The sequence below is a fragment of the Mesoplodon bidens genome, assembly GCF_964165515.1.
Source record: "Mesoplodon bidens genome assembly, chromosome: 13".
Taxonomy (NCBI): domain Eukaryota; kingdom Metazoa; phylum Chordata; class Mammalia; order Artiodactyla; family Ziphiidae; genus Mesoplodon; species Mesoplodon bidens.
Window position 1 is genome coordinate 7,267,553 of NC_138169.1, and position 25,357 is coordinate 7,292,909.

At 39.3% G+C, this 25,357-nt stretch overlaps 1 protein-coding gene across 1 annotated transcript in view; it reads left to right on the plus strand.

The window, feature by feature from the left end:
* Positions 1 to 25,357, plus strand: part of MPHOSPH9 (M-phase phosphoprotein 9) — a gene marked incomplete at its 5' end in the record, with an annotated part of 55,623 nt that overhangs the window by 16,022 nt on the left and 14,244 nt on the right. Inside the window, 9 exon segments of the mRNA XM_081253399.1 lie at positions 392 to 482; positions 1,924 to 2,030; positions 5,298 to 5,758; positions 6,082 to 6,237; positions 9,696 to 9,783; positions 11,626 to 11,841; positions 19,599 to 19,646; positions 20,566 to 20,630; positions 22,038 to 22,139. Of these exon segments, the coding sequence (XP_081109525.1) occupies positions 392 to 482; positions 1,924 to 2,030; positions 5,298 to 5,758; positions 6,082 to 6,237; positions 9,696 to 9,783; positions 11,626 to 11,841; positions 19,599 to 19,646; positions 20,566 to 20,630; positions 22,038 to 22,139 (1,334 nt within the window).

Here is a 25,357-nt window from a genome sequence, read left to right on the forward strand (position 1 = left end):
TGCTCCGCGGCACGTGGAATCTTCCCGTACCAGGGCTCGAACCCGTGTCCCCAGCACTGGCAGGTGGATTCTTAACCACTGCGCCGCCAGGGAAGTCCATAAATACATTTTCTTTCTGAACTCATAATGTCTGCTTCCGGTTTCCTCTTTCATCTCCACAGAGAATCAAAACAAACTTTTGTAAATTACACAGGAATAGAAAATCCTTGTTAATTCCTGTCATTTTGCAATTCTTGTAACCATGGGGAAAACCAGGCTTGCTTTCTTTGTGAACCTCTGAAAGTTTTTCTGTATGCCTAGGTTTGACACCTGGCTCTTATTCTTTGTGTCAAGCAGTTTGTGCCTAATGATTTTTAGCTGGCAACTAATGGCTTTCTTTCTTGAATTGTAGTCTGATTTCACTGCTGGTACACATTCTCGAGCTTTTTACCTCAACAAACCAGATGAGAGTCCAAATTGTTGGATGTCTGATTCAGGAACAGGTATGATACTTATATTTCTAAGGAGTTTTTTTCAAAATAATAATGTGCGCATTTCTCATAGGGTGATAATCATGTATATTAGAGTGGTTTCTGTAAAAGTATTATGTGTTGTCTTGTGCCTCTGGTAGCTGTAACTTCCTTACTTGCCTTACTTTGTGTTACAAGTTCTGTAAAGGTAGAAAGAAGTACTTTTGCAGTTATTTCAAACAGCTGCAAAAATCATCTCAGCATTTTTCAGATACTCCAAAATGAATTAAGAAATTCAAACTGTCTGTAAGCCATTCTTTACTCTCCACGGTGAGCTTATTTTAGCTTTAATGGCTTTACATACTGACTCCTTTTTCCCTCAATCCCACATCCAATTCAGGATGAATCAGCTTTGCCTTGTGAAAATTACCATGATCTGATCACCTGTCACCACCTTCCTGCTCTCACCCTAACAGAGCCCCATCACCTGTCCCCTGGGTTCCCGCGAGCTTCCTAACCAGCCTCCCTGCTTTCACCCTTGCAGCTTCCGTCTGTTCTCAACACAGTAGCCAATGTGATCCTTTTTAAAGACAGGTCAGATCTTGTGACTCCTCCGCTCAAGCCCTGCGGTGGTTCCACTTCCCGCAGAATAACAGCCGGGAGGGAGTCTGTCCTTACAGAGGCCTGCGGGCCAGAGACATCTCTCTCTGCTCTTCGACCTCACTGTCTGCTGCCCTCTCCCTTTCTCTGCTTCAGTAGAGAGGCTGTTTGCTCAAATATGCCAGATAAGTTCTTATTTTAGGGCTTTTGCTTTGGCTGCTTCCTGTATGTGGAATGTTCTCCCCTGCCCCTTATGGGGGAGCTCCCTCATATACGGCTAACGCGACCAGCCTTGACCACCCTATTCAAAAAGAGCGCCTGCGCTCCCTTCCACACGCACTGCATATTCCCTTACACTGATTTTTAAATTTTACTAGAGTGCTTACCACCTTCTGACATGCTGTGTGTACTGCATGATTGACTTACAGTTCACGGCTCACTCTTCACGCCTCCTCCTCCCCAGCTGGTACAGCAAACGCTCAATAAGGGTTTGAATGATTGAATTCTTTAGATTGCTTCTATGTACGTCTGTACTGTGCATAAAGGAATTGTCTTTTAAAAAAATATTTTTTAAATTGCATGAATTTATCTTGACTTTTAATAATATGATAGTTCAGTTTAAAATATTTGGATCATTAAGTTAGGACTCATATATGGCAAGGCATTTATGTGAATTTTTTCCCTTCCAAATTCAATTTCCTGTATCCAGATAGCCAAAAACTTCCCATATTTAATTTTCTTTAGGTAAAAATAAGTTATTCTAGAACACATACTTGCCATGTTTAATTTTCTTTAGGTAGAAATAAGTTACTCTAGAAAGCATTTTTGTTCTTTTTCCTCACCCTTGTCTATTCTGTGTATTTGTTCACATTAGGACTGACTTACTGGAAACTGGAGGAGGAGGACATGTACCACTCTTTGCCTGAGACTTTAGAGAAGACGTTTGCTCCAGCCTCCTCCATGGATATATCACCAAGCCAGGTAATTTAATAACCCACGATGCACGTGTGTATTTGTTATACAATTGTGTACACTATTTCATTTACAAAGTTTGTATTTTTCAATTTCTGATATACAGAAAAAAGCATGGGCTTTAAATCATATCTGCCTGCTTTCAGATTTGGTCTCTGTCATTCACTGCCTATGTGATCTTAGGAACGTTACTTAAAAATGGAATTAAAAATGCCTGGTTAGTGTTTTGTGAAATTAAATGACATGATTTTGTGCCCACTATTTTAAATATAGTAGGTACACAAATAAACTTCTTCCCCCGTTCCCAGGCGTGGTTTTGATTTTCTGTTCTGTTACACCCTCCCGCTGATCTGTTTGTATCATAATTATGAGCAATTTAATTTGCTGTTTTGATTTTCTTTGAGCAAGAAATGTAAATATTTTGTTGACTTGAGAGCAAAGAAATAAAAATATCCAGTATGTGTACATCGATGTATATATCTCACTTGTGTTTAGATCAGGAGATGAGAGAATAGGTTGGAGGAAAGGAGAGATACAATTAAAGTAACCAGGAGAGCTGTAAACACGTGTGACAGGCATAGCCGGACAGGACAGCGTGGGACCAGTGTAGTTTTGGACATCAGAGTCCCAGAGAGGGCGGGAACCAGCATTCTGTCCTTCAGGAAAGGAGGAAAAAAGAGACAGATAAACACTAGGAAGGAAGGGTGGGGGAAGTGAGATTGAGGGGTCTGGGAGACTCAGTGGGCTTTGCAATCACAGGGCTCACTGTGTGTGTTTCTTGGTCTTCAACATCAGTAAATTAACACTATATTTTGTTGACTCAAAATATAAAGTTGCCATCAATTTTAAGACTTCTTGTTTCATATTCTACCAAGAAAAAACATTCATCCATCAGACGGATACAATGCTTTCTTATCCCTTAGAATTTATATTTTGTAGACTTAAACATATATTTTTATCCTATAATTCTCGTACATCCTTATGGATAATATAAGTGAAGTAAATTAGTTGAAACTTCTTTACCTACAGGAGCTTACACTCCACACTCCTCTCTTTTTAAGTCAGTGTTGGTTTCTGTGTTTTCCACATGCCATTTCCCTTGGGCCACCAAGAGCATTGATGACTTGGCATTTCTTTAAAAAAGGATGAAAGGCCTTGGTGTGCTGAGTTTTTACCTGGCTTAGTAGTTATGTAGGACTGGCCTGCTTTTGACTCTCAGATGGGGAATGTTGCTAAACATGTCTGATTCACTGTCCCTTAAATATTGCTTCTCAGGGGTTCCAGCGTAGCCTCTAGGATTTTCTTCCAAGCTACTGACACCTATTTGGCCAATTTTGAAAGCTTTTTTATTTGCTTATGAGCAGGCAGTGACAATTATGTCACAGCTGCTACTTGACCAAAGGCATTTGTAAGATGCTGTTAATTACAAGAGACATCCTCACTTCAGAGATGTTAAAATATGACAAGAAGAGAAATCATAAAAGTGGTGAAAAGGAAACTCCCTGGCAGTCCAGTGGTTGGGACTCTGAGCTCTCACTGCCGAGGGCCTGGGTTCAGTCCCGGTCGGGGAACTAACATCCCACAAGCCACTCGGCACACCAAAAAAAAAAAAAAAAAAAAAGGTGGTGAAAAATATTACCTTGTATTACAGTGAGCTGTCAATAGAATAGTTGCAACTGTTCACCCAGGGCAGTATTCCTCAGGCTGTAGCCATAGTCCAAGAGCTGCTGCTTGGCATAGATTTCAGTGCCTGAAAAAGCTTCCAGGTTGTTGGTGTATAAAAAGTAAAATTTCAAAGCAGGATTATAGAAATTGTGGTAAATTTTAAGGGTTTACATTTAACAAATTAATGCCTTTAATGCCCACACAAAAAGTATACTTAATTGTCTTTTTCACAAGCTAGTTATAGAGTTTATTAAAAAAAAAACATTAGTTCCTGGTGCTCCGCAGCCTGTCTATGTAGGGTCTGGAAATGGGACAGTTTAAAAGTTTAAAGCTCTAGGACGAATGTGTTCTTTCAGTGCTTTCAATGTATCTCTCGCTCAATCTGTAATCTCATTTGAGAGAATGTCCACGGTTTAAATTTGAGGCCCAGGGTTCAATGGTACCCCTGTCACGCCCTACAATAAGTCCCACATTGAAATAATTTAAGCCCAGTGTTTTAGTATTTGGAGTTTAGGTTTGTAACACTTCCAGTGTAGCAAAGCCCTGATTTCAGCTGTAGAAGTTAGGATTGTATCTTCTTCTTTTTTTTTTAAAAAAATATTTATTTATTTATTTGGTTGTGTGGGGTCCTAGTTACGGCATGTGGGCTCCTTAGTTGTGGTATGCAAACTCTTAGTTGCGGCATGCATGTGGGATCTAGTTCCTCCACCAGGGATCAAACCTGGGCCCCTTGCATTGGGAGTGAGGAGTCCTATCCACTGTGCCACCAGGGAAGTCCCCATATCTTCTTATTTTACTAATTAAAAAGGGGTCTTATTTTCATTGGGTAACTTCTTTCTTAACACTTCTTGTTGTCTGCCACCTCTTAAACACGAATATAACTACAGAGCTGGGGAACTCCACCTTTTGACACCTGTCCCTTTGGGTCACAGGAAATTAATCTGGCCAGAAGTTTTCTTGCCCTGCTTCCTTCACTCATTATGAAGTCTTTTCTTACCTCAAAACTTGGTTCTTATTTTGAGTAAGGAGATTACCAAGGATTTTATTCTTTGGAAGTGTTCTTAGGCTGCTAAATATCTTAGGTTTAAATTATCCCCTTAATATTTATTGTTAGAGGGTATGAAAATTTTTTCATTCTGAGGGAGCCTCATAATAGGTAATGACTTCCAAACTCTTATTACAAATCTGGCAGTCTGGCATCTCAGTTTATTTTAAATTTTTCAAAAATCTTTTTATGGTGCTGATCTTGATATCAGGAAAGTAAACTTTTTTCATCATTGATTCGTTGATAATATTTAAATAATTTTGTTTCGTATCTTTAAGTCTAATACTAGTAATGAGATGAAGCTACCATCACTGAAGGATATTTATTATAAAAAACAGAGGGAAAACAAGCAGTTGCCTGAGAGGAATCTCCCTTCTGCTTCCAGCCCAGATCATCCACCGGAGGTAAAGTTGACAGCACTCTGCTGAGTGACAATGAAAGATGACTCATGACTCGTAACTCTCATCTTGAGCTTCCTTTTCCCTAGGAGATCTAAAGCCTACTCGCCTGAAAACAAAAACTGAGTACAGAGGGCGAGAGCTTACTGTTGTCTGTCTTTTTTCTAGGTACTGACTCTAGACCCAACATTACACCTGAAGCCAAGTCAGCAGATTTCAGGGATTCAGCCACATGGCTTTTTGAATGCCCTTGATGACAGAATATCCTTCTCACCGGACTCTGTTCTAGAACCTAGTATGGCTAGTCACTCTGACATAGACTCGTTTTCACAAGCAAGTCACGTTACTTCTCAGTTACCTGGATTCCCAAAATATCCTTCAAATACAAAAGTTTCTCCAGTGGACTCTTGGAAAAATCATGCATTCCAAAATGAAAGTAGGACCAGTTCCACGTTTCCTGCAGTATATACTATTGGTAGTAATGACATCTCAGTCAACAGTGTAGATGAAGAAAACACTGGCCTGGTACCTTTTGCCTCAGTCAGTCAGTCCCAGCTTCCAGGTACAGCCAGTGGTGTCCCAGAATGCATTTCACTGACGTCCCTGGAAGATCCTGTGATATTGTCTAAGTATGTATTTCAGTGAATGGCTTGTAATGTCAATAGGTTTTTTACGATGTCTGCTTGAATTATGGAAATTGTTTTTATTGAACTTCAGTAATGTATAAAAAATTAAAAAGATAATATAATGTTTATAAGGTAGACCATCTGAAAAATAATGCCTTTTTTTTTTGCTTTATTGTCATCTTGTGTATTAATCTATTATATTTTCTGTGGGTGTATAAAGGAAAAAGGCTGTATTTTTGTGTATGAGAATCATTATGTTCTTGGTTTTTCTTATCAAGATAGTGAGGAGATGCTTTCTAAATGATGTTTTTTCCTCTCACCAACAGGGTTAGGCAGAACCTGAAGGAAAAGCATGCTCGACACATCGCAGATCTTCGAGCTTATTATGAGTCAGAAATAAATAGTTTAAAACAGAAACTGGAGGCAAGAGAAATTCCTGCAGTTGAAGATTGGAAGAAAACCAATCAAATTCTTGTAGACAGGTAAGACTTATAATTTAACTGTAAAGTTAGTGTTTCTCCAACTTGGATATATTATTTTCCCCAAAGTATAACATATTGTGATGTTAAAACACTTTGAAAACGTGTGCTTTAGATTTGAAATTTTTCACAAAGAAACATGTTTGCCTAAGTAAGTATTTTTAAAGATTTGAGGGAATTCCCTGGCAGTCCAGTGGTTAGGACTCCTTGCTGTCACTGCTTAGGGGCCGGGTTCAATCCCTGGTTGGGGAACTAAAATCCTGCAAGCCGTGGGTGCAGCCAAAAAATAAAGATTTGAGCCATCCTCTTACAAAACACTGATAATTGATGAGGACATTTGTTTTGTGTGGGCGAAATACTGAGATAGTTGAGCAGATTTTGTATATGTAAAGGAATGTCATTTATGGGAGGATTAATGCTCTACCGATTCCCTAATAAGTCTATTATTGATGTCCTGGGGCAGTTCTCAACCTTTCTTCATACCCAGAAACGCATAACTTTAACCCAGACACTCATGAACCTGTGGAAACAGTTATCTCATTCAAAAAAACCATAGACACACAGGGGAGAATGGTCTTATACTAGGGATAGCTTTCCACTTATTTTAGAGAGAGAGAAGCATTTACAAAATTTGATGCTTTTACTAGTATTAATAACAGCGTACTTGAGGGACTTCTCTGGCTGTCCAGTGGTTAATTTAAGACTCCACGCTTCCACTGCAGGTGGCTTGGGTTCGATCCTTGGTCGGGGAACTAAGATCCCACATGCCATGCGGCATGGCCAAAAAAAAAACTAAAAAAATAACAGCGTACTTGCAACATACTTTACAAATGGTATTAAACAGATTGAAAACTGGTAGAGTCTAGGTGACAACAAAGTCTTCTCTAGGGCAAAAAAGACAAAACCCCTTGAGAAAAGATTAGGAGGGAACTGAAATCTGATCCAGTTAACAGTTTAATTTGGAGAATTCTAGGAAAACTAGCTTTTATTTATTTATCTATTTATCTCTTTGGCTGTGTTGGGTCTTTGTTGCGGTGCGCAGCCTTCTCATTGCAGTGGCTTTTCTTGTTGTGGAGCAAGGGCTCCAAGCACGTGGGCTCAGTAGTTGTGGCTCACGGGCTCTAGAGCACAGGCTCAGTAGTTGTGGCGCATGGGCTCAGTTGCTCCGCGGCATGTGGGATCTTCCTGGACCAGGGCTATGAACCCATGTCCCCTGCATTGGCAGTTGGATTCTTAACTGCTGCGCCACCAGGGAAGTCCGGAAAACTAGCTTTTATACTAGTGTGTGGTTGCTGTGGTAGCTAACATGCTGTCTTAATCCTGATCGTTTCTATAGCTTCCATTTTGCTGTTGGTGGTGGCGATGGGGGTACAATGGCAGAGAAGTAGTTTGAAAAGAGCCAGGAAAAAAGGCCAGTTTTAGGTTTTCTAGGACAAAAAGAAAAGAGTAGATACCAGGCTGGGGGAAGTTTGTTCTTATTTTTGTTTTATTTTGTTTTTTAAGAAGGCACAGGTGACCACAGGTACTTCCTGTTAGAAAACAGAAGTCCGAAAGACGCCGACCAGTAGACCTTGTTGGGTCAAAGACGGGGTGCCAAAGAAGGGGAGCTAATTAAAACATCTTCATGTCTAGAAGCTGCTAGAGCACACGGAGCAGTGGGAGAATGTAGGAGGAGCAAATTGGAAGTCCGGGTTTTAAATAAGTGGTCGTGTTATAACAGTAACAGCAGCAATCTAGGTAGTGGAGTAAATGTACTGATAGCGTGCAAATGGAGAGCAACGCGTCATTTTCTCCTACCAGCACCCCTACAGGGCTTGATTCGGCCTCTACCATATAAAACTGTGTTACAGAGGACAGTAGAAACAAAATGAGAAGTGCAGTTATTTAGAACTGGAAAAGCGATTTACCTAAGACAAAAACCAATATTATGTTGTCAGTATACACAGCAGTTTTTTTCAAATTTCACAATTGCAAATTGGGGAATCCCACTGCTATTGCAGATGGGACCATTAACACTTATATTGTCACACAATTGCAACTTGAGGGATGAGATCTCTGGCATACCGGAATCAGTGAGGTAATTACAACAGAAAAATAACAACACAGCAACACTTGACTATTTAGTGATCTTTGTTTCAAGAACAGTTTCATCAGTGTTTCCTTTCTGCAAGGCATTAATGCATAGTGGGTAGGAGCATGACTCTGGAGCCAGACTGCCTGGCTTAGAATCCCAGTGTGACTCTGGAGGAACTTAACTTCTCTGTCTCTGTATTCTCATCTGTAAAATGGGAATGATGACAATCCTAACTCAGAGGATTGTGAGGATGAGTGCAAAGTGCTTCACAAAGACTGAGTGTGTAGTCAGTGCTGAATAAATATTAGCTTTTATTCACAACACATCATTGAACACTGATTCAAAATGGTGACCAAATTCTTCCATGTATTTTCTTATTTTGAGGTTCTATGGTAATTAACTTTACAAAGAAAGTCTTTAATTATAAGAAGAACATTCATGCTGATTTGAAATAGTACAGAAGGATTTATTATGAAGTCTTTCTACCCCATCTTCTGTTTTCACATCCTAGACTTAATTGTTTGCATCCCTCCAGAAATGATAATGCATATACATATATATTTCTTCATAGCTGAAGTTATTTTATGCAGTTTTCTATATCTTGCATATTTAATTTTTATTTTTTAATGTGATAAAATGACAAAATCTACCATTTTAACTGTTCTTACGTTTACGGTTCACTGGTGTTGTCCATTCACACTGCTGTGCTACCGTCACCAGTATCCATTTCTGGAACTTTTTTCGTCTTGCAGGACTGTCGTTCTATACCCATTAAACAATAACTCCCCATTACCCCCTCCCTCCAGCCCCTGGCAACCATCATTCTACTTTGTCTCTATTTGATGCTTCTGGGTACCTTGTAGAAATGGAATCACAGTGTTTGTCCTTTTGTGTCTGGTTTATTTCACTCAGCATAATGTCCTTGACGTTCCTCCATGTTGTAGCATGTGTCAGAATTTCTTTCCTTTTTAACATTGAATAATACTTCATTGTACACACCACACCACACACACACACACACACACACACACACACACACACTGCATTTTGTTTATATCCATTCATCCCTTGGTGGACACAGGTTGCTTCCATCTTTTGGCTATTGTGAATTTATGCTGCTATGAATGTGAGTGTACAAATACCTGCTCATATCTTGCTTTGTTCACCTAATACTTGTTAGGGATCTTTTCAGATCATTTTAAATTTTTTCCGGATACTATAATATCAGGTTCATTGGATATATTTTACTAAAATGGCATCCTTAGTCTTGGCTAACATTGGAGAATTTGTTTTACCTAATATATTGGAGAATCAGTTAGATTTTTATAATACTTTTAAGAGGAAGGATCTTGTCTTTGATTGTTTTGTTTCAATATATGTTTTTTAGATGTGGCCAGTTAGATAGTGCTCTGAATGAAGCTACTAGTCGTGTGAGAACACTTGAAAATAAGAATAACTTGCTGGAAATAGAAGTGGTAAGTAAGTACTCTATTTTTTGTTGTTCTAGTGGCTTAATGTTAAAAATATAAGCTTTTTTATTAATTGAACTTTAGAGACGAATGAACAGTTTTATAAAAACGTTGGTTATATGTTGCTTGTCTTCTCCTTTAGGATGTTTTATTGTTACGTTTATATTTTGAATGCTGCTGGCTTCATATGATACTATAAACTTTTACCCTCGAAAAATTTTATTTTTTATTTGGGATATAATTTGCATATCATAAAACTCATCCTTCTAGAGTGTATAATTCAGTGGTCTTTAGTATATTCACAAATTTGTGCGACTATCACCACAATTAATTTTAGAACTTTTTTCTCACTCAGAAAGAAACCCCAAACCTCTTAGCCATCTCCCCCCATTACATGCTCTTCTCAGCCATGAGCAACCACTGCTCTGCTTTCCGTTTCTATGGGTTTACCTATTCTGGGTATTTGATGTCAACGGAATAAAACCATATGTGACCTTGTGTGTCTGGCTGCCTGCACTGAGCATCAGGTTTTCAAGGTTCATCCATAGTGTAGCACGGACCAGGACTTCACTCTTTTTTATAGCGGAATAATATTCTGTAGTATGGATACACCTCATTTTGTTTATCCATCCATCAGGTGATGGATGTTTGGGTTATTTTCACTTTTTGGCTATTATGAATGATAGTGCTACGAACATTTATATTTTCAAGATTTTATGTGGATGCATTTTCAGCTTTCTTGGGTGTATCACTAGGAATGCTTAACCTTTCCTCTTAAATAACTTTTCTTTCCCATGCATTACCAAGTTTTGTTCTTCTGTGCATAATTTTACAAACAGTGTTTTCTGTAAAATGCCAGTTTTATTCTAGACATTGTTTCTTTGTCTTTGATGGGTTTTTTGTTTGTTTGTTGTTTTTTGATGCTGAAACCGGGATAGTTTTGATGTTTTTTTAAGTTATCTTTGTCTCCTTCTAAACTATAAACTTCATGATGTCAGGGACCTTTCTTGTTGATCTTTTTTTAAAAAAAATTTAATCAATTAATTTATCTATTTTTGGCCGTGCTGGGTCTTTGGCCGCCCACGGGCTTTCTCTAGTTGCAGCGAGCAGGGGCTACTCTTCATTGTGGTGTGTGGGCTTCTCATTGAGGTGGAGCACGGGTTCTAGGCGCATGGGCTTCAGTAGTTGTGGCACACGGGATCAGCAGTTGTGGCTCTAGAGCGCAGGCTCAGTAGTTGTGGCACACGGGCTTAGTTGCTCCGTGGCATGTGGGATCTTCCCGGACCAGGGCTTGAACCCGTGTCCCCTGCAGTGGCAGGTGATTCTTAACCACTGCTCCACCAGGGAAGTCCTCTTGTTAATCTTATATTTCTAGTACCCTAGTGCCTGCCATCTAGTGGATTTGCAATTAATGATTGTTGAATGAATATTAACATATTAGATGTTTTGAATTTTCTCTTTTATTTTCATTGTAAGTGAGAGAATAGGGTAAGAAATGCTTTTTTTCCCCTCTAAATATCAATGTGGGGCAACAAATTCCAGCTATGCTTTTGGAATCATTTCCCTAATAGCCATGGTTATTTTTTCCTCATTAAAGTCATCTACAGGTGAGTCCTGGAATCAGAATGCCTCAGACAGTGGTTTTCTGTGTATTATTCTATAGGGTAATCCTTTCTAGTCTCCATCCCGGGATATAACAGAATATCAAATTTGTTCATTTCCATTTATGTGTTTTGTTTTATTACTTTTCTTTTATATTTAATGTCCACAGATTATTAGCTGCTATTGAGACATCTATTTTTTTATTATTATTAAAAACAGTGTATTATCCTTGTCTTTGTTTTGTAGAGTGATCTTAGAGAACGCTTCAGTGCAGCCAGCAGTGCCTCCAAAATTTTGCAGGAACGAATTGAGGAAATGAGAACGAGTAATAAAGAAAAAGACAATACCATCATTCGACTGAAATCTAGACTTCAGGATTTAGAAGAGGCATTTGAGAATGCTTACAAACTCTCAGATGATAAAGAAGCAAGACTAAAACAAGAAAATAAAATGTTTCAAGATGTAAGTGACAAGTAACTCAGTGACATGGTTGACTAAAAGTAATTTCAGATATTGTAGTGTTACAAGCTATTATGATTTTTTCCACATTTATTTTCATTTTACGTAACTTTGCTGTAGCTGCAAATATACGTGTACTTTTCTGATCGAGTTAGTTGGGTCTTATCTTAAAGCAGGAAGTCAGGGCTTTCAGAACTATGGTGTCACTCCCACGCCTTTCTGTCTCTAGCAGGGCAGCCTTTGAGCTATCTTAAATCGACATCTGTGTGTCTGGCAGGTACAATGGACCAGATTTAGAACAGGCTTGATAAAATTTTTCATTTTGATTTAATTTCACTTAAAATTTAGATTTGTATAACATTGAAACTGGATTAGGTTTTAGGTTTTTTTTTTTTTTAAGTAAAATCTGAAAGTATTTCGGCTGTTGATATTTTCTTCCTGATAGCTTTAGATTTGATTCTTGCTGCTTTGTTTTTTAAAATTTATTTTCATGAAGGTAATACATGTAAATGGTTTAAATGGTCAAATATCAAATGAGAAACAGCAATCTTCTTCACCTCTCCCTATCTTGGAGTCCTCTACCCTAGAAGCCATTATTTTCAGCTCTTTTAGCCATTCCTTCTAAAGTTTTGCTCCATGTTTCTAAGTAACAAACTTACATTGCTCTTTTTTTATCCCCATCAGTTTCAGACATTATATATCGACTACCCTCTGTGCAAGGTCACAGTGTAGCTTTCTTATACCATTTGCTCCCCAAACAAACACTCCCCCTCTCTTTCCAATGTGCTTGATGTATTAAATTGATTCTGAGAAGCTTATTCTTTTTTTTTTTTTTTTTTTGCGGTACGCGGGCCCCTCACTGTTGTGGCCTCTCCCGTTGTGGAGCACAGGCTCTGGACGCGCAGGCTCAGCGGCCATGGCTCATGGGCCCAGCCGCTCCGTGGCATGTAGGATCTTCCCAGACCAGGGCACGAACCCGTGTCCTCTGTATCGGCAGGCGGACTCTCAACCACTGTGCCACCAGAGAAGCCCGAAGCTTATTCTTTTACATTTGAACAACTCAGAAATTGGAATGCATCTTTATAGTGTCATATTTTAATTGGCAGCACTTTTTCCTCTTAGTATTTTAGTAAATAATATTAAATAGCATGATTTCTAGTTAGTGGTGTCTTAGACTTTAAATATGATATATTATCATTTATAAATGAATCAGAATTCAGTGTTTCTTATGTCTATGCAGATATTTTTCAAAGCTAAGCTGCAGTGTTCAGTGATTGCATTTCCTTTCTCTTACAACTTTTATTTTTCCTAGACTTAATAATTGCCTTGTCTCTTTATCTGCTTGCTTAGTTTTTTTACATGCATAGCACTTCCTTTCCTCCCGCCTCCCCAGTATCCTTGCTTCAGTCTGAACTGATTGCCCTCGAGGTCTGATACACAGATTTCTAGGACTTGCCTTTGTCATCCTGGGAATTGTCTTCGCTTCTTTTCTGTATTGAATCTGTCCTTTTGTGTGGATTCTATATCTTCTTTCTTGGTTTAACTCTGTTTTGCCAGAGTACATCTCCTGAGAAAAAGAAGGCATAAGAGACAAATTTTGAGGCCTTCCATATCTGAAAACTTTTATAGTTGCAGTCACACTTTACTTTTTAAAAAATATTTTTTAGAACAGTTAGAATTACAGAAAAATTGAGGAGACAGTGGAGTGTTCCCATGTGTCCCACACCATTTCCCCTGTTATTAACATCTTGCATTAGTACGATACCTTGGCCACAATTAATGAGCCATTTTTTTTTTTAATGTTTGTTTATTTTGGCTGCTCCGGGTCTTAGTTGCCACATGCAGCCTTCTAAGTTGAGGCATGTGGACTCTTGGTTACAGCATGCATGTGGGATCTAGTTCCCCGACCAGGGATCTAACCCAGGCCCCCTGCATTGGGAGCGGGGAGTCTTATCCACTGGACCACCAGGGAAGTCCCAATGAGCCAATATTGACACATTATTATTAAGTAAACAGCACAGTTTATTCAGATTTCCTTGCTCTTTTCCTAATGTTCTTTTTCTGCTCCAGGACTCCCTCTAGGAGACCAGATTACATGTAGTCCTCATGGCTTCCTAGGCTCCTCTTGGCCGTGACAGTTTCTCAGACTTCTCCTGTTTTCCATGATCTTGACAGTTTTGAGGAGGACTCGGCAGGTATTTTGCAGTTTGTCCCTTGGGATGTGTCTAATAGTTTTCTCATGATTAGACTAGGGTTATTAGGAAAATCACAGAGGTAAAGTACCATTTTGGGCATGTCATACCAGCAAGCCCTATGTTTTTTATTCCTTTATAGTCATTTTAGTAAAGCTTCAGGGGGGAGTGCATACGAACACTCCACTCGGCGTGCCATATTTGATTAGAACTCTACATGGTTCGGTTATTACTGTTCTCATTCATACACATTAATAGTGTAATTTTAGTGTATGTGAGTACATGAGCTCCTGGTTTTTAAAACTTGTACTTCTTAACATCAGCCCTACAGAAACCTGCAAAAATTGTGTGAATAATTTTCATATACCCTTCACCTAGATTCTGAAAGTTAACATTTTATAATATGTGCTTTATCATTCGGTCCACATATAGTTTAAAGATTTAAAAAAAAAATTTTTTTTTCCAAACTTTTTTAGAGTAAGTTAGAGATATAATGCACCTTTGTCTCTAAATACTTCAATGTCTATTTCTTAAAAACAAGGGCAGTCTTTTATATAACCATAGCAAAATTAGGAAATTAACATTAATATAGTAATCTAATTTGTACATGCCATTCAATTGTTTGCAGATTATACCACAAGTATCCCTTGTACCAAAGGAAACTTTTTTTCCCTGTTTGGGATCTGATCCAGGACTACAGAGGTGTCACGTCTCTTTTATCTCCTTTAACCTAGAGCAGATCCTCAGTGTTTCTGTCTTTTATAACCTTAAAACTCTTTGAAGATCATAGACTAATTATTTTATAGAACTACGCCTTCTAACATGGTAGCCTGTAGCTACATGTGACTATTTAACTTTACACTGATTACAGTTAAGTAAAATAAACAGTTCAGTTCCCCAGTTGCACGGTCCACATTTCAAGTGCTCAGCGGTCACACGTAGGTAGTGGCTGTGGTGTCGGGCAGCGTGGGGGGACTGCATCCGTCATCGCAGAGAGTTCGTTGGCCAGCACATTGTGGAATGGTCCTTAGTTTGGGTGTGTGTTTCTTCACAGTTAGATTGGGTTGTCGTGATGCACAGGAGCCCCTCTTAGCACTTCCTGTTAGGAGGCACGTGTGAACTGTGTGGGTGTCAACTCCAGCCACTTGGTGAAGGTGGGGTTTGCCATGGGTCTCCACTGTAAAGTTATACCCTGCCTCTCCCCCACTGCAGTTAACATGTAACTTATGAGAGGGTAATTTAAGGCTCTGTAAATCACGTTTTTCTCATCAAACTTTTACCCACTAGCTGTAGCATGCCCTGACGTGTCTTGCCTGAAACCACTAATTACTGTGGCGGCTGCCAAAGGGTGTTTTTTCTATCTCTATGATTCCCTCTACATCTTACTGCAGGGAGTAGTCCTCCTTTCTTTTTTATTTCTGCTTATCAGCGTGGACTCATGGATTCTTATTTTATTCAGTGAGGTAGTCTTTTTTACTCTCTTTATTATTTTGATGCTTTGACCTGAGGGGTACGTGTGAAGCGGGCTTCTGTGGCCTTCTGACAGGTTCCCGTCATTCTAGACTTCCTGCCACAGCCAGATGTTCCAGGCCCATCTTGTACTTTTCTAGCCCCGGCCCTAAGTCAGTCATTTTTCCCCGGAGCCCTGGTTCCTTTAAGTGGAAGATGGTATTTAGAAACTTAAGATCTAGGTATGTTCATTGCTTCTGGGATGTCATTGTTTTTAATTAAAAACCGATCATTGTTTGAGTAGCAGTGAAGCGCAAAGGATAGGTAGAATGTTGTTTTCAGCTGAAATTGTATGACTATTTCCAGGGACAGCACTGACTTTTTCCACATTAATCATGTCAAATATTTTAAGCACACAGAAAGGTATAGAGTAATGCATTAAATCCCCATATACTGGCCATCCGTAGATACTGTTGAAAGACCCTCTTCTATTCCTCTCTCTCCCACCCTAGAGGCGCCTGCTGTGCTAAATGTGCTCTTGGTTATCCCCACTCTGTTCTTTTTACTTCTACTGTATATGCACGTTGTTTTAAACAATATATAGTAATGTTTCGTATGTTCGTAAACCATATGTGAATTGTATTGCACTGTATCCTTCTAGCACCTGTTTTTCTCTCAACATTGTTTCTAAGATTGGCCGTGTTGATGCATGTAGTTTTTATTCTTTTTTATTTAAACATTTGTATGTGAAATATTTCTGGTATATACAAAGGTATAAAGAATAATATAACAAATACATGTAGACCGACCCACCACCCACCTTAGGAATTAAAATACTGTAGATGCCGTTGAGGCCCTCCATGTACCTTTTCTGATCACCTCTGCCTTCTTAGAAGTAATCGGTCTGAATGGTGTGAATGTCATTCCCATGTCTGTCTTTGTATCATCATGTTTGTATGGTTGCTTAGTCAGTGTTGTTTGTTTGGCATATCTTAAAACTATAAATGCTATCATACTGTATTTACTGTTCTGAAACTTTTTTTCCTTTGTAAGCCTTATCCAAGCTGATACATACAGCACTAATTCACTTGTTTTCATCCCTGTGTAGTATTCCATTGTGTGAATATTCCACAATTTATTTATCCATTTTCCTGCTTCCAGTTTCTTTTTGTTGCTGTTACGAGCCACACTACCATGACCATTCCTATATATACCTCCTGTGCCAATGTGTGCAAGTACCTCTGGGGTATTGTTGCAGTTACCAGAGCTGCAAAACAAATGACCTCCAAACTGGACATATTCTCCTCATGGGCTCGGTGGTCTAGGAACTTGGACTGGGCTTAACAGGGGCAGCTTATCTTGGCCCAGCATTATCTGGGACCTTAGCTGGAAACTCAGAAGCTGGGGCCTTTGATGATCGCTGTTGACTAAGACTGCAGTTCTTTCCATGTTTCCTCCCATGTGGCCTCATTTGGGCTTCTTTGCAGCATAATGGCTGAGTACCAAGGACAGGCGTCCTGAAAGAGCTTCCTGACAGCCACAGTGCCTTTCATGACTAGCCTTCTGGAAACTTTCTAGCATCTTCTTTTTATCCCTGGTATTCTGATAGTCCATAACAGTATTTGGGGCATAGATTCTTCCAATCTGGAAATTAATGTCTTTTAGTTCTACAAAACTTGCTGATATTATTTCTCTATTAATTTCCTGCCTCTCTCTCTTCTCTTTCTCTGGAACTTTTTTTTTTTTTTTTTTTTTTTTTTTGCAGTACGCGGGCCTCTCCCGGCTGTGGCCTCTCCCGTTGTGGAGCACAGGCTCCTGACGCACAGGCTCAGCAGCCATGGCTCACGGGCCCAGCCTCTCCGTGGCATGTGGGATCTTCCCGGACTGGGTCACGAACCCGCGTCCCCTGCATCGTCAGGCGGACTCTCAACCACTGCGCCACCAGGGAAGCCCCTCTCTGGAACTTTTATGAGTAGATATTGTATTGCATGGGTTGATTCTCTAAGACTTATTTATGTTTTAGTGTTCATCAAGACCTCTTTGTCCTTTATCTTCCAGTCTTAGTATTAATTATGTCTTTTCTCATTTTTACTAAGAGCTCTTTATTCTCTGATTGCTAGTTTTTCAAAGCTTTCTGGTCTTGTTTTGTGACTATAACATTGTTATTTCTCTGAGGATATTAATAATAGCTTTCTTTTTTAAAAAAGATTTATTATTTATTTTTGGCTGCATTGGGTCTTAGTTGCGGCACACAGGATCTCTATTGAGGCATGTGGGATCATTTGTTGTGGCGCATGGGCTTCTCTCTAGTTGTGGCGTGCGGGTTTTCTCTTCTCTAGTTGTGGCGCGTTGGGTTCCAGAGCACATGGGCTCTGTAGTTTGAGGCATGTGGGCTCTAGTTGAGGCACGTGAGCTCAGTAGTTGTGGCACGTGGGCTTAGTTGCCCCGTGGCATGTGGGACCTTAGTTCCCTGACCAGGGATCGAACCCACATCCCCTGCATTGTAAGGCGGATTCTTTACCACTGGACCGCCAAGGAGGTCCCAATAATAGCTTTCTTTTGATACTTTCCTTTAGATTTGGTTCATTATTTCTTCTAAGTTAACCTTTCATTTTGATTTGAAGTCTGTTTCATATGGAAGTTTTTTTTTCAAATGTTGGTTCTTTGGTAGGTTCACATTTAAGAGGGAGGCGGTAAAAAGCTATTTGGAGACTCTGTGTGCACAGATGGGACTTATTTCCTGGTACCTTCACTTACAAGCAGTTGTAAGTGATGCACCAGGCATTTGGTTAGGGAACCTCCAGGTGTGAATGTGTCTTTTTTTCTGGGGTTGTTCAGTTTTCCCAAAGGAAAGTCTTCCGGTTTCTTGTCTGGAACCTATCAGCCAGGCTCTGGTGGCAGTGAGGGAGGGGAGAGTCAAGTGGGTTTTTTTTTTTAAGACTTTTCCTTAGTCATTTTCTCTTTGTCTCTTTGCCTCCTCCTCACACCCTGCTATCATACTTGTGTTTCCAAAGTTGCATTTTTCTCTCACAGTCGTGTCTTCTATGCCCTATTGCCTGGCTGAACAGTCCACTGCTGTATGGGATGGGAAAAGGCCCTGGGCTCTAACCCAGGACTTTGAACCAGGTTCCTGTGGTCAGCCCTGTGCTTCAGCCCTGCCCACCACTGAACCTGGGGTTCAAGCTGTGAGCCTCTCAGGGTTATGAAGAGATCAGCCTACTTGCCATCAGCATCCTTTATTCAGACTCTGGAAGTTGTGGCCTTGTTGCATCTTCATTGAAATCTCTCACTCGTTGCTGTTACCTCTTTTGTTTTCTCTTTAATTGCTTCATTGTTAATTTAGTGGGATCTCTGGATAAAAAGAATATCCTGTGATGAATCTCTCTTCTTTCACCAGAAGTCTCACTTATGTATTTTTGAATAAATTACCTAATTATATTAGACTTTGGGAATTGTTCCTTTACTCTGTGGAACTAACTTAACAAAAGGTAGTGTGCAACAATTCCAAAGAGAACAATGCAAATACATTTTAATCTTTTCAAATACTGCTTACTTAAAGGGCACTGACTGAAATAAATTATTTGTTTTACTTTCTATTTTGAAATAAATTCAAATTTACAGAAAACTTGCAAGAACTGTCATACTCCTATATCCTAGGATCACCAGTTAACATTTTGCCATATTTGCTTTATCATGTCACATATATATATTTTTTCACACACATACATATATATATATATATATATATATTTTTTTTTTTTTTTTTTTTTTTCTTGAACCATTTGAGAGTAAGTTGTAGACGTTGAGCCCCGGTACCTGTATACTTTTGGTATGTGTTTCCTAAGAAATACATCCATAGTCACAGAAAAATGATCCAAATAAAGAAATCTAATACTGATGCAGTCCATATCCAGATTGTTCCTTTATGTCACCTTTTTCCTCAGTCCAGGATCCATTCACTTATCTCTTTAGTTGCCTTTAATCTGAAACAATGTGTTAACGTTTTTCTTTCATGACACTGGCATCTTTGAAGAGTAAGGGCAGTTATTTTACAGGCTGTCCCTCCGTTGATATTATAATATTTAATTTTGTGGTGCAATTCTTTGTTTTTCCTTGTAGCTTTTAGGAGAGTATGAGTCCCTTGGAAAAGAACACGAAAGAGTAAAGGTAACAGTTGATCATTCATGTTCTGAACTTCCTGTCGGGGCAAAAGCATTAGTTTGGAAGTCGAGAGATCTGACCCTTTCTCCCTTTCTCTTCCCCTCCTCTCTCCCCATCTGGCTATTTGAACTAGACCGCTCACTTATCCTCTCGTGTCAGTTTCCTTATTTTCAAATATCTGCCCATTTAACTCACAGATTTGTTGAATTTGTTCATTTAACAAATATTTATTGAATGGCTGTTGCATTTGAGATGGGATGAAATTTTTAGAAGAGGATAAAATACCATACAAATGCAAATAATTATTTAATACTGTTTAAATATAAGGTTTCATTTTTCAAAACATTAGCTTTTTGTGGGGTTGAGTTAATTATGTTAAATTCTTAATTAAAACTCTGTTTGGGATCTACATATTTGAATTCATTGAAACCCCACAATAAGTAAATGGGGTCCAAGTAGTTAAGTTGCATAAAATGCAGGGTTGTGATTCTTCAAGGTTAGTGAAAAGGCCTGCACAGCTAGGTAGCCAAGCTGTCTGGGGTTTCGGGGGCCAGTTGTTATATCTGAAATCTCATCATTGCAGGTATTCGCTTTGCCATTTACTGAGGTTTCAGTCAAGTTTGTGTTTAAAATATGTCCATTTTAACACTGTTTCTAATCAAGCAAAGCATAATAGGCTTTGCTTATGAAACAGGGGGCTTCCACACAGCTATTTGTATAAACCAGTATTTTGCTCTTCGTTTTTTCCCTTGAATTATGTGTATTGGCTCTGTGGCTGATGCCATACTTGCTGAGTATCTGCATAATTTTCTTTGTAGCTCTCTGGTGTAGTCTCAGATTAGTTTTATATTATGCATTTTAAAAGAAAAGGAATACATCTGAATATTTATCTTCAGTTATCTGAATTTTTCCTTTATTTTCATAGGATACATTAAATAAAACTGAGAACAAATTGCTTGATGCACATACTCAGATTTCTGATTTGAAAAGGTAAAATATATTGTCTTACTAATAAGCAAATACCTCTAACTGTTCTTTCAGGCCTTAAATATGTGTCTATATTAAAAGTGATGAAAAAAGCTTTTCTTGGGATTTTTAAGCACATTGAGATTAGATTTTAATCCTCATCTTCCCTTCCCCTGGAAAGACATTTGATTTTAGCCAAAGATTTTAAAATGATTAGAATATATTGGTGGCTGTGCCTGAAAGGTGTGCACGTCCCCAAACTTTATGTATTTACTTAGCATAGGTAAAACCTAAGTGATATTAAATCATTGAAAAGAATTTTAAGAAGTAGTCTAATTCACTGAACTATCTTTGTGCTCCAAAAAGAAAATAGCATTCACACCAATTTTGTGGTTATCTACTTTCTTAAAGACCTGGTTTGAGGACTGTATTCATGATCTGATTTGCTTACTTAGGGAAGGAACAGTCGTTAAGTGGTCCCTATGGCAAATGATTAGATATTTCTAATTGGCTTTAGCATATTATTTTTGTAGTTTTATTTGGAGATAAGTGATGTCCCTGATTTAGAGATTTTATTGCACTCTTAAGGACTTCTCATAGGGAAGAACAGGAACACTGTCTAGCTTTCTTGTCTGCTCAAGTCTTTTCTGTGAAGCATTCAATTCTAGGGATCGTTTGTTATCAGTTTGGTATAAGCATTAGCCCTGTTAGAGCTTTCTCCCTCAAATCTTCCTTGCAACAGAGTAGGTAAGAATTTAAGTTTAAAAGATGAGATGGAGACATATTCAAAGTTTTAAAAGATAGAAAGAATGCCAAGATATCCGCAAAACAATTAACTGGCCAGAGTGCTTATTTTCTCTTGGTAAGCTTGAAGATAAGCTTTTATTCTGAACACAGCACAAATTAGATGAGCTGCCTGCAGGTTGAGAGTTGGTCAGAACAGGAAGTTCTTTTTAATAGCTCTGCTTTGGATGGTAAGCCTGCTTCCTCTTCTGTGAGAGCCTTACCCGTGTATATTTCATATGAATACATACGTATTAGAATTAAACGTGTTAGAATTGCAATTTATTTGATTGCTGAATTTATTTTATTTTTATTTAATTTATACTGTGTGTTTTTATCTGTAGTAAAATTTCTAAATTTCTTTTTACTTTCTGTATTAAATGTATTTGTTGTTCCCTTTTCCTTCAGTTGTAGCATATGAAATGCTCCTTTGTAGAGTTTTTTCTATTTGCCTTCCTATTTATTCTCCCTGATTTTTTTCAGCTTTTTAAAGTGTAATGTGGCTTTTTACTATGAAGAAGGTTTATGCATGTGCAGCTCTTTTGTCACCCCTTTCCTAGAAGTATCTGTTAAATAAGTAATTTGTAGTTGAGCTGTATTTTAAGTTTGTTGAAATGTACTTAATTTATCTTATTGCTTTTGAATTAGAACAATTTCAAAACTTGAAGCTCAGGTCAAGCAAGTAGAGCATGAAAATATGTTAAGTCTTCGTCATAATTCTAAAACTCCTATGAGACCCTCACGTGCCAAGTAAGTTACTTCGTTTAATCTCTCTGTAAAGCTAGTAATAGGTGCACCCTGTAATTGAATTGAGACACTCATCTGTCTAAATCGTGAGGAAGACACAGTTAACTGTCATCACAGAACCTGATGCGTAAAAACACCTAACTGTTAGATATTGTGAAAGCTCATATGCAGAGGCATTTGCCGAAAGGTAATGTAGAATCAGATTGGGAGTGAGGAGAATTGGGATGTTTTATGGTTTTTGACTCTGCCCAGCTGTGTGACCTTAGGCAAATCACTTAATTTTTTGGAGCTCAGTTTTATCATCTGTAAAAACAAGGACATTGGGTTAGAACATCTCAAAAGGTCTTTTAGCCCTAAACTTCCAGAAATTTTATTCCCGTGTTAATGGAAAGAATTATGAAGATGGATCTGCATTAGGTTGTGTGGATTTTTCTTTTTAGTTTTTCCAAATTAGCTTTGTTATAATCTAAGAGCATTATCTTGATGATTCATTTACACAGTAAGTTTTTTTCATATTAGAATTGTTTTTGTGATTTTGATGTAAATAAAGAGCATTAAATGAGTAGGTCATAACTTCCTAATATTGATGTTTTATCAGAAAAAGATTACCTTGCAAATGTTAACCTAAGTTGTAATTGTCAAATGAGAAACTTTTTCTAGATCTTTACTAATTAATATTAGTAGGGCATAATGAATTATTGAAAGATAAGGTAATGTAAATAACTGAAATTGGACATTTGAGATTGAACAAAAAGGAGGACTGAAGTTGGAGTCAGGGAAGGGCCTTTCTGTGGAGGGACACGTTAGTGGACAGGGAAGACGTGCAGAGTCGTTCAGGTGGGAGGTGTGGAGGGAGGGGTGTTCCAGGCAGAGGCAGTGCTCTTGCTGAGTCCTGAGGTAGGAAAGAGCTTAGTCTTAGGTTTGAAGAACCCAGAGGAGGCTCGTGTGGCCTGACTGTTCCCAGCAAGGGATAAAGGAGCCCCAGATAAAATCACAGACCCATCATACATAGCTTTCTAAGCCAGGGTCAAGGGTTTGGATTTTACTCTAAGTCCATTGGGACACCTTTGACGGGGATTTTTTTTTTTTTTTTTTTTTTTTTTTGGCGCGGTACGCGGGCCTCTCACTGCTGTGGCCTCTCCCGTTGCGGAGCACAGGCTCCGGACGTGCAGGTTCAGCGGCCATGGCTCACGGGCCCAGCCGCTCCGCGGCATGTGGGATCTTCCCGGTCCGGGGCACGAACCCGTGTCCCCTGCGTCGGCAGGCGGACTCCCAACCACTGCGCCACCCGGGAAGCCCGGGTTTTATATAGTAAAATTGTGTCACCTGATTTCTATTTTTTAAATGCACCTGCCATGAGGAGGGGAAAAGAGTAGAAGCAGAGAGACTAATTAGGCTGTTGCAGGGCCAGGAGAGAGATGGTGCTAGCTGGGTGGTGGCCATAGAAATGGACAGACGAGAAGAATTTGAGAAGATTCTGGATGAATTGGATGGCAAGGTAGGAAAGGGAGGCGTCAGGTCAGTCCTTTGTTTCTGTCTTGAACAGCTAAAGGTGTAGCATTGAACCAGGGAGGAGATGTGAAGAGCAGACCATGGGGTAAAGATCAGAATTTCCATCTTGAAGATTTTAGTTTGAGATTCATGTAAATTCCAAGTGGAAATCAAGCAGGTGATGATAAATTTCCGTTTGGAGTGCCGAAATAAGGCTGGAGTTATAAATATTGGAGTCGTCTTTCTAGATAGGGCTTAAAGCTATTGGATGGATGCGTGTGTTTAGTGAGAAGCAAGCCCAGGACAAAGCTCTGAAGAACCCCAGTGTTTTGGTGTTGGGTAGAGAAGGAGCTGGCAAAGGAACCTGAGAAAGAGCTGCTGGAAACCAGGAGAAAGACTGAAGCAGCTGTTAAGAGAGCCAGTGAGATGAAGAATGAGGGTCTGTTGGATTTGTAAGCTGGAGGTTCCTGATGACCTGGAGAGCAGTTGGCACGAAGTGATAGAAGCGGAAGGCAGTTGTGGATGTACTGAAGAGTGAATGAACACAACCTAGATGTCTAACAGCCTGAGTGTCAGCATATTGTGGTACATTTATGCGTAATACTGCTCAGCATGACAGTGCACAGACTAGATTGGGGGTTGGCAAACTACAGCTCCCCAGCCAAATCTAGCCTACTGCCTGTGTTTGTTTGTTTTTTCTTTCTTTTTTTTTTTTTTTTTTGCTCTGGACTGCATGGCTTGCAGGATCTTAGTTCCCTGACCAGGGGTTGAACCCGGGCCCACGGCAGTGAAAGCGCAGAGTCCTAACCACTGGACTGCCAGGGAATTCCCATACCACCTGTTTTTGTAAGGCCTGTGAGCAAAGAATGGTTTTTGTTTTTAAATGTTTGGAAAAAAAAATCAAAGAATAATATTTCATGACACCTGAAAACTATATGAAATTCAGCTTTCAGTGTCCAGGAATAAAGTTTTATTGGAACATACCTAAGCTTATTCATTTGTGTATCGTCTATAGGTGCTTTGTGCTGCAGTGACAAAGTTGAGTAGTTGTGACAGAGACTATCTGGCCCATAATACCTAAAATATTTATCATCTGGCTCTTTACTCACAGTTGCCAACCCCATAACTAGCCTGTCAACATGGTTTAATCTTAAGAACATAATATGGCACACAACAAAAAACTAGTTGCAGAAGAAATTGGGTACTAGTTATATCGACTTTAGCATGTAAATCAGCTCTGCAGATCTTACGGGTCACACAGATGGAGTAAAGGTGTAAAAGCACTCATGGGGATGCTGACCACAAATTTAGCACGAATGGTTGCTTTTGGGAAGAATGAGGTTGGAAAGGTACACAGGGGACTTCAGTGGTATCTGTATTGTTCCGCTCTGTAGAATTCTAAAGGATATACAGCAGAGGATCAAGATTTTATAAAGCGGGTTGGTTGGTGCCTGAGTATCATCTGGATGTCTTCATGCTTGAACTATTTTACATTTAAAAAGTTATTTATTTATTTATTTATTTATTTATTTTTGGCTGCGTTGGGTCTTCATCGCTGCGCGCGGGCTCTCTCTAGTTGTGGCGAGCGGGGGCTACTCTTCGTTGTGGTGCGCGGGCTTCTCATTGCAGTGGCTTCTCGTTGTGGAGCACGGGCTCTAGGCGAGCGACCTCTAGAGCGCAGGCTCAGTAGTTGTGGCGCACGGGCTTAGTTGCTCTGCGGCATGTGGGAT